Genomic DNA, 16,092 nt, shown 5'->3' on the forward strand with positions numbered 1-16,092 from the left:
AGTGATTTCCTATCACCCTTTCCTGACTTAAAATGCAAACTCATACATACTTACCAAGTACAGTAACTGTGGCTCGTGCAGTCCGTACAGGCATGGTGAAAATTGAACAGGTGTACTCTCCATCATCTGACAGCTGAACGTCCGAGATGGTGATTATCAGTTCTGTGGCCGTGGACTTTACCAACTGGATACGGTTATCTCTCAGTGCTGAAAAAGACACAGCAGATAAGAACAACACATACACTACACAGGTGTCATATACTACAGTTTTTAGCATTTTATTTTCCCCCCTGAAGTCCACTGATAACATTAGACAAGGTGTCTGGCACCAAAACCATTGTGATTTAGATTTATGTGATTATGTTCCACCATCCCTCTCCCTTTTTTTTGCTGTATCAGGCTTGTAGTTAAAAAAGAAAAAAACATAAGACACACTACGTTCATTTGAAATTTAGTTCAAATTATATTTTTAGTAGTCTAAAAGGTCACTAATTTTTGCATACTCTTCCCTCATCTAGCAAACCACATGATGTTTCCTATGTTATGAATAGTGAACTAGGTCTAAAAGGTCAGATCAGATTTCGAAGCAGTTTTTTGTTCATTATTCAGAACGTGACGTGTATGTAATGCATTTTCGCTTACTCTTTCCTCATCTAACAAACCACGTGACGTTCACCATGTTGTGATTCGTGAACGAGTCAGCACTTTTGAACCCAGTATACTGTATGCATGAATGCATAAAATGCCTCTGTTCTCTTACAGATCTTGTGAGTTCAGCACCACAGCGGGACAACAGAGATGAGTAAAGGCAAAGTTTTCAGTTTTCTTTGCTCTCTTTCCAGTGACAGCTACTCTCTGTTGTTGTATGCAAAAGTCTCTTGGCATCGTGCTGATTCTGACATTATTACTATAGCAACCCATGTAGATACACTGCGTATTGACTACACAGATTTCACCAGACAAAATGACAGTGCAGACACTCAGTCCTCAGATTAGATACGTGTGCAACCAAGCCTTGGAAATTAACACGCTGTGCATTAATTCTACATGTAAAAGACCTGTTCTGATAGGCTAGAACTGTCTTTGATCATCCAAGCAAGCCAAGCATTAAACTTATATCAAAAAAAAAAAAGACAGAATTTAAAGTAAAGCATTTCCGTAAGCTTTAAGGTAATCTATATGCTAATGCAATCCTAAATGTTTACTTTAATAGATTTATACATTTAAATACAGCCTTTCTCCTCTTCTCTTATATGCTGTAATAGCAATTATTATTTTGAATCAGATTTAAATGAGCTATTTTCAGTTTTAATTTATTTTTATTTTAGTAATTTTTTTAAGGCCTTACTGATTTTTGGTCTTTTTTTTTTCTTTTGGTGATTTTTATTAGTCTATTTTTTTTTTAGATTTCTTTTATTTCTATATTTTCTTTTTTTAAGAAATAAAAAAAATCAGTTCATTTTAATAATTTTAGTACCTCAAAATATTTTTTCAAATTTTTTTCAGATTTTTTTAGTTTAACTTTTCATTTCTATTTTATTTTGTTTCAGCTTTATTGCAATTAACAAAATTAATAAACAATCATCAGTCATCACTTAAAAAACTTAAATTAGACTTAAACTTAAATTGTTTTTAAATATAACCTTTGTTGAAGAAATAAAAATTGACGCTAAACATAAATAAATCAAAACAAAAAAAAACTAAATAAAAATGACAAAAAAATCTGTAAAATTTAAAAAATACTAAATTACTAAAATTAATAGCAAAAGTAATTTTTACAAAGTTTATGTTTTTCGTAAAACATTTATATTTTAGTTAATTTCAGCTTTATTTCAGTGAATAAAAATAATAAAACAGTTTTAGTTAACAATAACAACTGTTCTCTTCAGCAAAATGGAACAAAAGTAATGATGACTTATCATTAATAAACTTTAAACATAAAAAACTTAAATGAATATTAGAAATGTTTTTTTAAAGTACTAAAATGACTAAAAATGAACTGAAATAAAAAATAAAACTTAAAAGAAATAAAACAAAACAAAAAAAACTAAATAAAAATGACAAAAAATGTAAAACTTACAAAATTAAAATGTAAATTACTTAAATTAAAATTAAAATCGAAAATAGCAAAAATATTTTTTTAAGTTTACATTTTCATCTAACATTTACATTTAATTTTGTAAGTTTTACTTCAGTTAATAAAAACAATTAACAGTTTTAGTTAACCATTTAAAAAGTTAAAAATCACAAAGAAACTGTAAAACTTTAAAAAGTAAACTCAAATTTAAATAAAAACTGAAAATAGCAAAACATTTTTTATCTAACACTCATATTTTATTTTGTCTCAGCTTTATTTCAATTAACAAAAACAATTGATAGTTTTATTTAACAATAACAACACTGTTCTCTTCTGGCAAAATGGAACAAAGATGCTGATGACTCATTCTGCACTACACTGATTTTTATCCAATCACATGCTCTGTAGAATAAGCCCTCCCCCACCCACTGGCTTCTGTTTGAAAAGTTATTATTTTTGCTAATGGAGCAGAAATTACACACTTCACCTTTGAACAAAAGAAAACTGTCTAACACAGATTTACAGTAAATGTGTGTGTGTGTATGTGTGCTTCATGGTTTATCAGCAAGTGAAGGGCACTTAATTTGTCTTCATCAGCTGCTGTTCCTCTGTCCTCCATCCTGCTCTTTCATGCACACACTCCTCCTTTGTCATTCCTCCCTTTATCTCCCTTTGCTCATCCACCCATCCATCGTTCCTCCACCCTTATCTGTTCATCTCTTCTTACTGGTGCATATGTGTGTGTCTCCTGTTCTCCTTTTACTGTGCTCTCTCTCTTTTCTAAACTACAACAATTTTCTTAAACAGCATTTTTAATTTCCTTTCCAAATATCTAAACATCCTTCAAACAAGATAAATTTACTTGAGAAGCAATATTGTGTAGGATAAATCGATTTTATATCTTACCAAATTGTTTTAGCTTGATTTAAACTTAAAGCAACAGGGAAGGAAATATACTTAATTGGAAATGTTTATCTTGCACAATTTTGCTAAAATGTATTGATCCACATTAAATAGTCACTTTAAAACAAATGTTTTATATAGTTTTAAGGGTGTTTTGATATTTTTTTTGTGAAAACAACAACAAAAAAAAAAAATAAAAAAAGTGATTTTTAAAGTCCATCTGTGAGACTGGATTTCTCTCCACCTTTTTTTTAACACTCCTTCCTTCTCGTTCAATAGACTGTTTTCTATTTCTGCTTTTTCATAATGCTCTCTTGTCGCCTTCTTTTGTTTTCCTCTTTAATCAGGTCACCCCTCTGTTCTCTCTCTGTCTTTCTCTCCCCATCACCTCGCTTTTTGTTATCACAGAGCCACCTGTTTGTTTTTAGGGTGATATTAATGTTTTAGAAAGGTGTCTCACGTATTCTTTTTGTGTTTGGCGTTGAGGGACCGAGAGTCTGTAGCAATCTCTAAGGAAGGGTCCAAGGAAAATCAATTTCCTGTTCAAACCAAAATGGTGAATAATTGTATTCACGAACCACGTTTTTAAAAGCGAATGAGTAAAGGAGAGGTCATGAAATGTCTTTTTGTTAAAATCAATGCGAATTTCCGTTTACAACCAGTTTTATCGATAATTTGACGATTTTTTGTGGGAAAGGATATTCTACTAAAAAAATAAATATATGTAAAAATTCTCAAACGATTAAAATTGTATGACGAGACTTCATTTTATTCATCAAGTATTGATTGGATTGTAAAAAAAGAGTTATTAAACATAATGCAGCTGGGCAGAATGAATGTTTGCTGATCTGATGGAAATATGTTAAACAACTAAGTACTTCTTGGTGCTTTTTTGTCTTTTTCAGTCCCCATTCCCTTTTATTATATAGAAAAGAGCAGCCAGGACATTGCACAAAACATCTGTTTTTGTGTTTCACAAAAGAAAGTCAGTCATACATATGGAAACCCGTTTCCACCACTGAATAAAAAATAAAAAAAGGTTTTTGCAACTTTTTATCTCACGATTCTGACTTTTTTCTCAGAAATGTGAAACATAAACATGCAATTGTGAGTTATAAAGTCAGTTCTGAGAAATGAAATTAGAACTGCAAGATGTAAACTAACAATTCTAACTTTTTTCTCAGAATTGCGTGATTTTAACTCACAATTGTTAACTCAACTGCGAGTTTTTCTCAGAATTCCGACATTAACTCGGAGTTATGACTATTTTTCTCACAATTGTGAGTGTATATCTTGCAATTCTGACTTTTTTTCAGAACTGATATAAATATAAACTCACAAATTGCAAGAAATAAAGTCACAGTTGTGAGATAAAAACACGCAAACTTTCCCCCCCACAATTCTGATTTTCTTTTCTTACATATGTGAGATTTAAACTCACAATTGCAAGTTATAACGTACAATTTTGAGAGGGAAAAGACGAATATGTTTACAACTGCAAGACATGAATTTACAATTCAGAATTATGAGTTTATATCACGCAATTCTACTGTTTTTCTCAAAATTGCAAAATGTAAACTCGCAATTGCTAGAAAAAAGTCAGAATTCTGAGATAAAAAGTTGCAATTATCATTTTTTTTTTTTTATTCAGTGCCGGAAACTGGCTTCCATACATACAGGTTTGGAAAAAACATGAGGTTGAATAAAAGACAGAATCATCATTTTCCTTTTAAAATAGGTGAAGCCCACCTCTCTTTTCTCCAAAGTACAGGGTCTGCTGAGCCGTGTTTGACCACTGGAGAGAGGAGTTATCATTTTCCTTCACACTGCAGGTCAGGGTCACCACCCCACCCACGGCCACCGTCTCATCTTGGGTCACTGGTTGGAAGGGGTCATCATCTGAACAACAGGACAGAGATAAATGAGAACATATTAGAGGCGAAAAGACAAAAAACAAGATGACATCATGAAATGAGCTATAGTTAGAGACACAGGAGGAGACAGGAAGAAAATGAGAGCAAGACTTAGGTGAAAATTAGATGCTTCGTCGCCATCATCATGATCTTTGAGTGCAGTGCTGTGTATTTCTTGCAAAAAAAAAAAAAAAAAAAAAAAAAAAAATGGCATGGCATCGTTAACGTTCCCTGCACCTCATGCTGCGAGAAATGCCAGAGAAGGAAATTGAAGACCAGGAAGCTAAAGAAAAGTGAGAGAACAGAAGCTGGATAGGTATGATAATTAAAACGCTGACTGACGTCTCCAAGATTCTAAAGAAATATAACATATCATAAGAGAAAATATGTAATTAGTGGTGTTTGCTAAAGCTCATCTCTTACATGTGCTTATATGTGGAATTAGAGAGGTAAAAATAAAACTCTAAATATTAAACATTAACGTAACTTATCCTGCACCATTTTTGATACATGCATGAATGATGAATAATACATCAAATTATGCAGTCTGTGACAACCATCAGAACCTTATTGTTATTGAAAAATAAGAAAAAGCTACACATTACAAATACACATAATATACAAATAAAGCAAGCAATGCCTTATTTTCAGGTACAGTAGGTGTAATTTAGCAGTAGCATTCAAAAAATAAAACACTATACTGCACTGTACATATTATACACTAATTCTTATTAAAGCAGCTGTTTTAAAGTTCTTCAGTCAAGAGCAGTGAGTGATTTTTCTCTTTGTGTTTTGTTGTTTTATTAACATGAATGGGATAGTTTGCCCTAAAATTTGTTATTTATGTTATTTACCAGAAAAAATGTAAATGCAGCATTTCTGAATAAAAAAGTATAAAATCAATTAATTAGAGATGCATTAAAATGGAATTTGAAAAAAATAAAAGTAGACATGCCTTTTGATTATTATTATTATTATGATTTTTAGTAAGATCAATTCCATGCGGTATAATTAAATCTAGCGTATGATTAAAACGATGAGTGGGCCCGGTGTCAGTTCTTTACAACTATAGGACAGGAAGAGCTAAATAAACTTATCACTGCGTTTAAACCAGCAATATGCCTATTAGATCCTGTACCCACTAAATTACTGAAAGAATTGTTACCTGTAGCAGAAGAACCGCTTCTCAATATTATTAACTCATCGTTATCTTTAGGTCACGTCCCAAAACCATTCAAGCTGGCAGTTACTAAGCCTCTTATTAAGAAACCACAACTAGACCCTAGTGAACTGGCAAATTACAGACTCATTTCTAATCTTCCGTTTATGTCTAAAATTTTAGAGAAAGTTGTATCTGCTCAACTCAAAAAAAAGATATCTATGAAGAAGGTTTCATAGGTTTCAGGCCCCATCATAGCACAGAAACTGCACTTGTTAAAATCACTAATTATTTGCTTCTTGCGTCAGACCAAGGCTGCATCTCATTGCTAGTTTTACTTGATCTAAGTGCTGCGTTCGACACTATAGATCATGACATACTAATAGATCGACTACAAAACTATGTGGGTATCCAAGGGCAGGCTTTAAGATGGTTTAGATCCTACCTGTCCGATCGCTACCACTTTGTTTATTTAAATGGGGAGTCATCTCAGTTATCACCAGTAAAGTATGGAGTGCCACAAGGATCTGTCCTAGGTCCTGCTATTTTCAATATACATGCTGCCCCTTGGTAATATTGTTAGAAAATACGGGATTCGTTTCCATTGTTATGCTGATGATACTTAACTATATATCTCAACACGACCAGATGAAACTTCTAAATTACCAAAGTTAACAGAGTGTGTTAAAAATGTAAAAGATTGGATGACCAATAATTTTCTCCTGTTAAATTCAGATAAGACAGAGATATTACTCAATGGACCAAAAAACAATACACAGAATCTTTTGGCTTACAATCTAAACTAGACGGATGTACTGTTACTTCCACTACAGTCAAAAGTCTGGATGTTATATTAGACTGCAACTTGTCTTTAGAAAATCATATTTCTCGTGTTACAAAAACAGCATTCTTCCATCTTTCCATCTTAGAAACATTGGCAAGCTACAAAACATGTTACCTGTTTCTGATGCAGAAAAGCTAGTGTAAATGCATTACAATAGAAAAGCTACTGTAATGCACTACTAGGTGGTTGTCCTGAATCTTCAATAAACAAGCTATAGATAGTCCAAAATGCAGCTGCTAGAGTCCTTACCAGGTCAAGAAAATATGATCATATTACCCCAATTTTACAGTCTCTGCACTGGCTATCTATTAGGTTCCGCATCAGCTACAAAATATTACTTCTTACCTATAAGGCCCTTAATGATTTAGCTCCTATGTACCAAACTAGTCTTCTACCACGCTACACCCATAACGCTTCCTAAGGTTGCAAAACTCTACACTTTTGGTAGTTCCTAGGATAACAAAGTCCACTAAAGGAGATTTTGTTGAGTTTTGTTGAGTTTTTTCGCATTTGGCTCCCAAACTCTGGAATAGCCTTCCTGATAATGTTCAGAGATTGGACACACTCTCTCTGTTAATATCTAGATTAAAGACACATCTTTTAAACCATGCATTCAAATAATGCATCTCATAAACTTTTCCTGCATTTATATCTGATCAAATGCACATTATTAATCTTTTAGCTCTGGTTGACAAATCTTTCTTTGCTTGGTTTGAACAGCAGCTATGCCAATTATGTTCCTATTTGTTCTCTGTTTATGCCATGGGATTGACATCCTGTGGTAACTAGGAATTCAAAAGCTTCAATCTGGATCCAGAACACTTAAGAAGAGATGATGCCAACCCCTCAAAGGACTTCAGATGATTCCAACCCCGAAACAACATACAGCACTACCGAATTTTGCTACTAATTTATAGTGTTCTTTGTCTGTTTGATTACGTAATTAATTGATCTTTACCACTTACATCTCTGCCATATATACATCAACTTGACATAAGTAAGCTACTACTAGACATATTGTAAAAACTTTAATTTGCTGTAAAGTTGCTTTGTAACGATATGTATTGTGAAAGATGCTATACAAATAAATTTGAATTGAATTGAATTTATTTTTTTAACTAAAAATTTAAATGGAAAAAATGGAATGCAGAAAAAAAAAAAAAAACAGAATTTGGGAGAAAATAAAATTGATTTCATAGGGCCCTAAATATTCAGCCATCATAATGAGTTTTTCACTAGTTTTTTTTTTAAATTATTATAATTGGTTGGTTAGTGTTTATGGGATTGTGGTTTGCTCCAACTCATGTAAAGCCTTTCAGGTATCTAAAAGATGACAAGTGAACTCACTCTATTGGAAATGTGTCTGTGTGAGTGTGTGTATAAAGGCCAGATGTAATGCCAGTGTGAGTCTAGCTGCATGATAATTCCGCCCTGGGCGGCCCATGCTCCACTTTACCCAATAATTACCACTTAGGTTATAATCGATGACCTTTTTAATGCTGACCGGTGCTGGATGAACTCTGAGCGTAGCGCTGTCTGAATGTTAGGCTAATAGCAGCTTGAAAGGAGCGCTAATGTTTAGTGAATGCTAGGCAAATGCTGGCTTGGCACGGGCCAAGCTCTGGACTCAAAGAAATTAAACACGGGGCAAAACTTGGCTGAATGTTGGGCGTATGCTGGCTGAATGACGGGGCAAATATTGCTAATTGCATGGCTAACACTGGCTGAACGCTGAGTTAAACTTGGCCCGATGTTGATACCGCACTATCCTAATGATTCTCACTTTTTGTCGATTTCAATCTTGGATTGATTCAGGCTAAACGCTGGCTTAATTCTAACCTGATGTTTTGCTAGCGCTGGGGATTAACCTACTGAATCGCAGGCCAAATGCCGGCAAATATGTGGGACGAGCGCAGGTGCGCCGGGCGAGCGAGAAGCTGGGCCGAACTCAGCCTGATTAGCCTAAAAGGCTTTAACGAGACGCTGCTTTTAAAAATAGAGTGTGAGCAGACGGCATGAGAAAAGACTAAGTCTCAGCATCTACATCACAGAACATCTGGCAGTGTTTGTGTGTGTGTGTGTGTGTGCGAATGTCCAAACCGACACAGTGGTAGAATTAGAGTTAGCTTTCTAAACCCAGTGAACCTATGCCAACAGATAATAGGCTAAATTTAGCCTTTAGCTTTAGCGCACGGTGCGGGCTACTTATCGGCAACCAATTAGAGCGGTGTTAGCAGTTAATAAGCGATTAGTGGGTCACATACACGCTCTCTGTGCAGTGGACAACTGCTGCAGGGGGCACTTACTGAGACTCTCAAAATGGCATCTGATCCATTTAACTGGTTATGTCAGGACACTGACTCAACTCTAATCACTGAGTGGATGGAGTGAAGTGGAGATGGAGAGAGACAGAGAATATGGGTGAATTCAATTTCAAAGCAAACACCACTATGTCCTACTCACTCCAAAGGGCAGAGCACTTAAAGTGAGTACTCTGAAGGGTGCAGGGCGTTACCGCCTCAATTGTGCTTGATTGGTGAACACAGTACACAAATATATGTCACTGCCACTTTATTTTGAATCACAATGGTGCCTTGATAACTTATGCAGAAAAATTCATGGGACAGTTAAAATGAAAATGAAAATTCTGTCCACATTTACCAACCCTCATATTGTGCCTGTAATATAAAACATCTTCAATAAATATGAGCAAATTTAATTAATGCTGTCAAAATTAGCGTGTTAACGCAGGCGATTAATCTTTCCAGTTTAACGACGTTAAAAAAATATTTAACGCAACCGCGTCTCTTTTTTTTTGTTGACAAGAAGTGCTTTTATTAGAACGTCTTTATGACCACATCAAACGGGAGACTTTTCAGACACACACTCCAACTTCAGTGCTAGTCAAACGAGTGCAGGAAAGGTACAGGTGGCGAGGGAGCTTCAGTACAACACCAGTGAACTGCGGTCAGATGAGATGTTGTCAGGCCATATGTCAGTAAAAACAAATTTACCTGTCCTGTCAGCCGTTATACTGTGCTCATTGCACACTCGCTTCCATTGCACAAATGTGGTGGCGGGCACTGTAGCATGTATTATTACATTACATTACACAGGTAACTAAAGGGTTTATGTGAAGATTGTTTTTTAATAATTAAAAATTAATAGCTGTTAATTATACTGTAATGTTAAATGGGTATAGTAAATGGTTAAATATTAAGAAAAAAAGAACAATTTCTTAGAGACATCAGTAATATTGGTATCAGTGATACTCACCTTCAGTCATAAAACAATGTAACAAATATTAATAATATCTTTAAAATATAGTCTTTATTTTGTGTCTACATTAATTTGAATGTAAAATTATTGCAATATAAAAGTATATTAAAAAACGTAATTGTTAGGTGGAATTAATCGCAATTAATTTAAGAAAAAATGTGTGATTAATTAATTTTAAGCGTTAAGTGTTTGAGATTAAAAAGTATTTAAATTGTATTTTTTTAACGAAAATAACAGATCGTTTCGCTAGATAAGACACTTCTTCCTCGGCTGGGATCGTTTATTCGGGATCGTTTTTAAACTGCATTTTGGATGTCCAAGATTGGGGCACCATTTCAGTCCATTATATGGAGAAAAATCCTGAAATGTTTTCCTCAAAATCATAATTTCTTTACGACTGAAGATAGAAAGACATGAACATCTTGGATGACAAGGGGGTGAGTAAGTTATATGTGAATCTTTGTTTTGGAAGTGGACTTCTCCTTTAAGAGTCGGGGGCTGAAAACTTTTTGAATTTGAAGATCAAGGTAAATGGTACTTAATTTGTCTTCCGGGAAACATGCAAGTATCTTCTGTTGCTTCTGAAGGGCAATACTAAATGGGAAAAAATTATATTTTAAATAAGAAAAATTTGGACATCTTCATCTTCAAAAGTTTTCACCCCCCAGCTCTCAATGCATCGTGTTTCCTTCTGCAGCATCAGTGAATGTTTGAATGTTTGTCTCAAAATCATACAGTCACTGCTGGAAAGGGTTCAAATATGCAAAAGATGCTGGAAAACTGAAGAATCTGCAGGACCTGGAAGATTTTTCTGAAGAACAGTGCTCAGTTCAACTGTTCAGAACAAGGGACTCATGAACAACCATCACAAAACCAAAAAACAGTCGTAGATCTTCCAGGTAACCACACACAGTATTAAGAACAAACGGCTCCCAAATGTTTGCAGGGGGTTATTTTAATCATTTCAGCTATTTTCTTGTCTTGAGAACTATATGTAAACATACTTTATGTAAAATATCAGGACAGTACTACATAAAAAAACATGCATTTTGTATGATCTCTCTTATTTTGTTAAAATTATTCACATGCAAGGGGTTCCCAAACTTTCGCATTAAACTGTAGTTTTAACTAACAGTGTAAATTAATGTGTTAATTAGTGCAACGGGTCAGAGCTATGCATTTCACCTTCCAGCTGTCTGCTTTAATTAATCATTAGCTAATGATTTACAAAGATATCATCATGTTATGGCTTTACTTGTTGAGGCACATGACTATTAACTCATTCAGGAATTGACACATTTAATTAATGGCAATTCATATATTATTTAATCTATTTATCAGATCAGAACAAGACTCTTTATTAATTGCTGATGTAGTAATCATCAATGAATGGTTTAGTTCTTCATGAGTCATACATTAACTCTGCATTATCTGTGCATTAGTTTAGAATAAATTAACGCTCATTTGTGCACCTGTATTTTAAGTGTTACCACTAAATTACTTATCCGAGTGCATAAATTTAAAAAAATTCATGTGTCCTCTTAATCTTTAATTAAAAACTTTACCGTCCCCTCTCCCTCGCAACAGCATCTCTTCTCTGATGACTTGCACCAGCACAAGGGCGGGCCAACAATCCAGCAACCTGTCACTCACATGGCATCGCAGCAATTAGTAAACGGCTATGATCCAATCAATTCCCTAAAGACAAAATCTAGCCCGCCCAACAGTTTGTCTTGTTCAAGAAGCCATTTCACTCAGATATATCACAAAACAGAGAAGAGGCCAATTTCTGTTTCATGCTTTTGGAATCAGCTAATAACTTAATGCACACAGTGTGCATTAGCGTGAATCATTCGAATCTATTTGATTCATGATTCAAAGTCATTTTGAATTGAACTGATCTCCAGATGCTAAATTGTTCATTTTGAATCAAATTTGAATTTTTAAAATGTACTTCTGCATTTCAGCTCAAACCGAGTTTATCCTCAATGCAAGTGAACCATGTATTTCAAGTAGCCTGGGCTGCATTTTATCTTGTTTAATATTCTACAAAGCGACAGATGAATTTGTCCCAAAATACCGTAGAGTTTGACTGGACAAACTGCTTTTGATGTAAACAACAAAAGACATGGAAAGTTTTTCTCCTTCCTCTGAGCAGCTGATAAGCCTATTTATTTACAGTAACTCTGCATGATCATATGGTTAGTTAGAATTTATTATTCGCATTTAAGCGTTGCTGTCTGAAGCCCTGCGACCCATTTTTGGGTCACGACCCAGCAGATGAGAAGAACTGCCTTAGAGTATTTACACACACACACACACACGGATGAGTTAAAACCACCCAGACAGTGTCATTTTCCATTGCATCTGATTCTCTCTCTTTCTCTAGGTGTCTCTCGCTCACACACGCAAATGTGTGAGGGTGTAGAAAGCACACAGCCTATATTTAAAGCAACATCGTTTACACCCTCCTCACATCGGCGAGAGAGAGCAGAGAGGACGGCTGCTGAAAAGAGACAAAAGCGAAAGATTACAGATAAACAGATGAATACGGCGAAAGACTGACGAAGAAAGGCAAAAGGAGAGACAGAGGGAAATAAACGAGAGAGAGGGAGGGAGAAGATGAGTGTTTGTATGTGAGAGATAACACAGGTTGAAGTGTAATAAATACTGTCCAAAAACAGACAGTGAAAAATAACCCCTTCATCTCTCCATTTCCCTCTTCCTCCTTTCTCATCTCTCTCCATCTGTGCTTCACTTCTTCTTTTTCCTCCTCCTTCCATCTGTCTCTTTCTGTCTCTCCATATTTTCCCTCTGGTATTCTCTCACCTCTACGCCCTCTCCTCCGTCTCTCTGCCTCTGTTACGGTCTCTCTGTTTCCTCCGATGCATATGTAGATGTCTATTTTGCTGCCTGATTAACGTTTGATTGGCACTAAACATCCTGTTGGTTCCTCTCTGATGTCCAGCTGTTTGTGTGTGTGTGTGTGTACAGCAGCTGGACTAGATGAAGTCCTTGTTGCCTTATTGATCGGTCACACATTTATATATTTGATGAAGATGTGGTTTGATCTTCTAACTGCTGGAACATATTTGTTTAATCATAGTCTGGCAGTGTGTGTGTGGGACCAAATATTGGTTCATGGAGCTCAATGGAGATGAGCTTCGACAGAGTGTCCATTACCCACTGTAGTCCAATATCTGTACATATAACTAGGGCCCTATAAAATCCATTTTGTTTTTTTCCAAATTCTGATTTTTTCTGGATTCTGTTTTTTTTCCCGTTTTTAATTTTTCTAGATTCTGATTTAATGGTTAAATAAAATTTTATTAATCAAAAAGCATGTCTAATTAATTGAAACCATGAAATTAACACAATTTAACAGCAATTTATTAAAAGTTTAACAAAAAATAAAATTTTAAGGCCCTATGAAATACATTTTATTTTTTATTTCAAATTCAAATTTTATTTTTTTATTTATTATTTTTTTTATTTTTTGTTTTTACCAAATTTTGATAATCAAAATCACTTCTACTTTACAGTGTTTCTCACAAGAAATGGTAAATGCTTTGTTGTTTTAATGGTTAAATTTAATGAATAAAAAAACATGTCAAATTAATTGAAATCATGAAATTTAAACAATTTGCCATCAATTTATTAAAGGTTTAAAATACAGTTTCATTTTTTTCTTTTTTTTAACAAAAGCCACTCTATATTTTTCTGGTAATACACGGTTTATTAAATGTTTAACAAAAATTACTTTTTTAGGTCCTATGAAATAATTTTTTTTCTTCTCAAATTCAAATTTTATTTTATTGAATTTTTTAACCAAATTTTAATAAACAAAATCACCTCTACCTAACTGATTTTATTAAATGTTTTAAAATGTTTCAGAAATACTGAAAATCAAAAACCACTTTATATTTACATTTTTCTGGTAAATAAACAATTTATTAAAAGTGTAACAAAAATGACCTTTTTTAGGTCCTATGAAATACATTTTATTTTTTTCTCAAATTCAAAATTTATTTTTTCTCAAATTTTAATTTTCAAAATCATCTCTACTTAACTGATTTTTACAAAAAAATTATTTTTAATTTTTAGTTTTTTTTTTTTTTTTTTTCACTGACCTACTTTTGATTTATTTGTCAAAAATGTGGCAAATTCCATGACATTCCGCGTTATACAGTAAATTCCATTTTTATGACCTGATTCCGTGATTACGTTTAATCCGCATCGGGGAAATCATAGGGCCCTAATATTACCCACCACTATGGGTTATCAAAGTTATAATGAAAAATGTTTCAAATATTTAACACAATTACTGTTTTTACTGTATTTTTGATCAAATAAATGCAGCCTTGGTGAGCATAAGAAAACACTGTTAAAAATCTTATTGAATATCTTTTGAATAGTAGTTCACATACTCAAGTCAACACGTGTGTTGAGCTGCATTCAGTACATTAGTAGGTCACTGGGAGGGTTTGTCGACACGACCCTGTCCAACCCCCAACTCAATGCCAGCTGTTGCCCTATTACCGCCCCACCCCAACCGCTCACACACACGCTTTGCTGCCCCATAACTGCCCCCCAGGGTGTGCACGCCCTTATCCTTATGTCATTCGCCCTCCTTTTTCATCCTTCGTTCCCCTTTTTCCATTTCAGTTCCACTGACCACATTTCACTTTAGTAGATTTAATATTTATGATACTGAAACAATATTACAACATGAGCATGAGCACAAACACACACACACACACACACACACACACACACAATTTTTGCTTGCTAGAGTTGCAGGATCATCCTAAAATTAAAAGTTCCCAATAAGATGCTAGAAAATATAATGCAGTGTAAATAATTACATTAACACTGGCTGTTATAACATACAAATCATCCATCACTCTACAGCAGAGAGAGACTTCATTTTTGAACGATTCATTCTTTCTATCTTTTTTCTTTCTCTTTCCCGCTTTTTTTCCACAGTTGTTGTTGTTAATGCCGCCCTCCTCGCTAGGCTTGTCAAACATTGTTAGTTCACTATCTCACCCCCCAGAGAGAAAGACTGAGCAGGGGGCAAGAAGGGACAGAATGACCCAGAGAAACAGAGAGGTATAGAGCGAAACAATGGCTAAGTCATAAAACCTAGTGAGCTGCCTATCTAGACAGCATCAAATATGCTCAAATACACTGTCTAGATAGGTAGCTCACTATACTATAAATAATGCTGGGTTAAATACAACCCAGCGCTGGGTAAAATATGGACAAACTCAGCGACTGGGTTGTTTTTACCCAGCAACTAGTTGAAAAATCACTATAGTTCTTGCTTAAAATGAACCCAAAATAGGTTGTAAATTAAAAATCAGACACATAATTACTAGAGGCATCAGTAAAAATAAAAAAGTAAGCATTTATTAATAATCAATTAAGAATGTTTGTTATTTAATATTTATTCAACTATACATTAATATTTGTTTAGCATTAATAAATGTTTATTTCCAACCTATTTGGGGTTCATTTAAAGCAAGGAATAGTCATTTTTAAGCAATAGTTTAGTTAAATAAAACTATTCAGAAGTTTGGGTTAAAAGGTTAGGTTTGTCCATATTTCACCCAGCGGTGGGTTGTTTTTAACACAGCATTTTTTAGTGCAGGTTCACCTTGAATAATCAAATGTGCATATGATACCCAAGGTTTGTTTCAAACAGGATTATGATCCCTAAAAATATTTTCTAAGTCAGCTGCTTGCTTACTTTTCTGTTCAGTATATTGAACTTGTCTATGATGGCCAAAAATGCTGTCTATAGGAAGGAAGCTCACTAAATGTTTCAGGCTTTTGAAAACAACTACAATGCCCAAAAGTGCATCCTACATTCAAACAAGCATTTGATGCCCCAAAACACTGCCTAGACAGACAG

General features: G+C 34.3%; 1 protein-coding gene across 3 annotated transcripts in view; it reads right to left on the reverse strand.

Moving 5' to 3' along the window:
• cadm3 (cell adhesion molecule 3) overlaps positions 1 to 16,092 on the reverse strand; it is an 83,415-nt gene that overhangs the window by 29,710 nt on the left and 37,613 nt on the right. For all 3 annotated transcript variants that reach the window (XM_051129254.1, XM_051129264.1, XM_051129273.1), the window contains exons 3-4: positions 4,730 to 4,879; positions 55 to 207 (exon numbers count right to left, since the gene is read on the reverse strand). In XM_051129254.1, the coding sequence (XP_050985211.1) occupies positions 55 to 207; positions 4,730 to 4,879 (303 nt within the window). The remainder of the gene's footprint in view (positions 1 to 54; positions 208 to 4,729; positions 4,880 to 16,092) is intronic.

The sequence above is a fragment of the Labeo rohita genome, chromosome 2, assembly GCF_022985175.1.
Source record: "Labeo rohita strain BAU-BD-2019 chromosome 2, IGBB_LRoh.1.0, whole genome shotgun sequence".
Classification (NCBI taxonomy): Eukaryota; Metazoa; Chordata; class Actinopteri; order Cypriniformes; family Cyprinidae; genus Labeo; species Labeo rohita.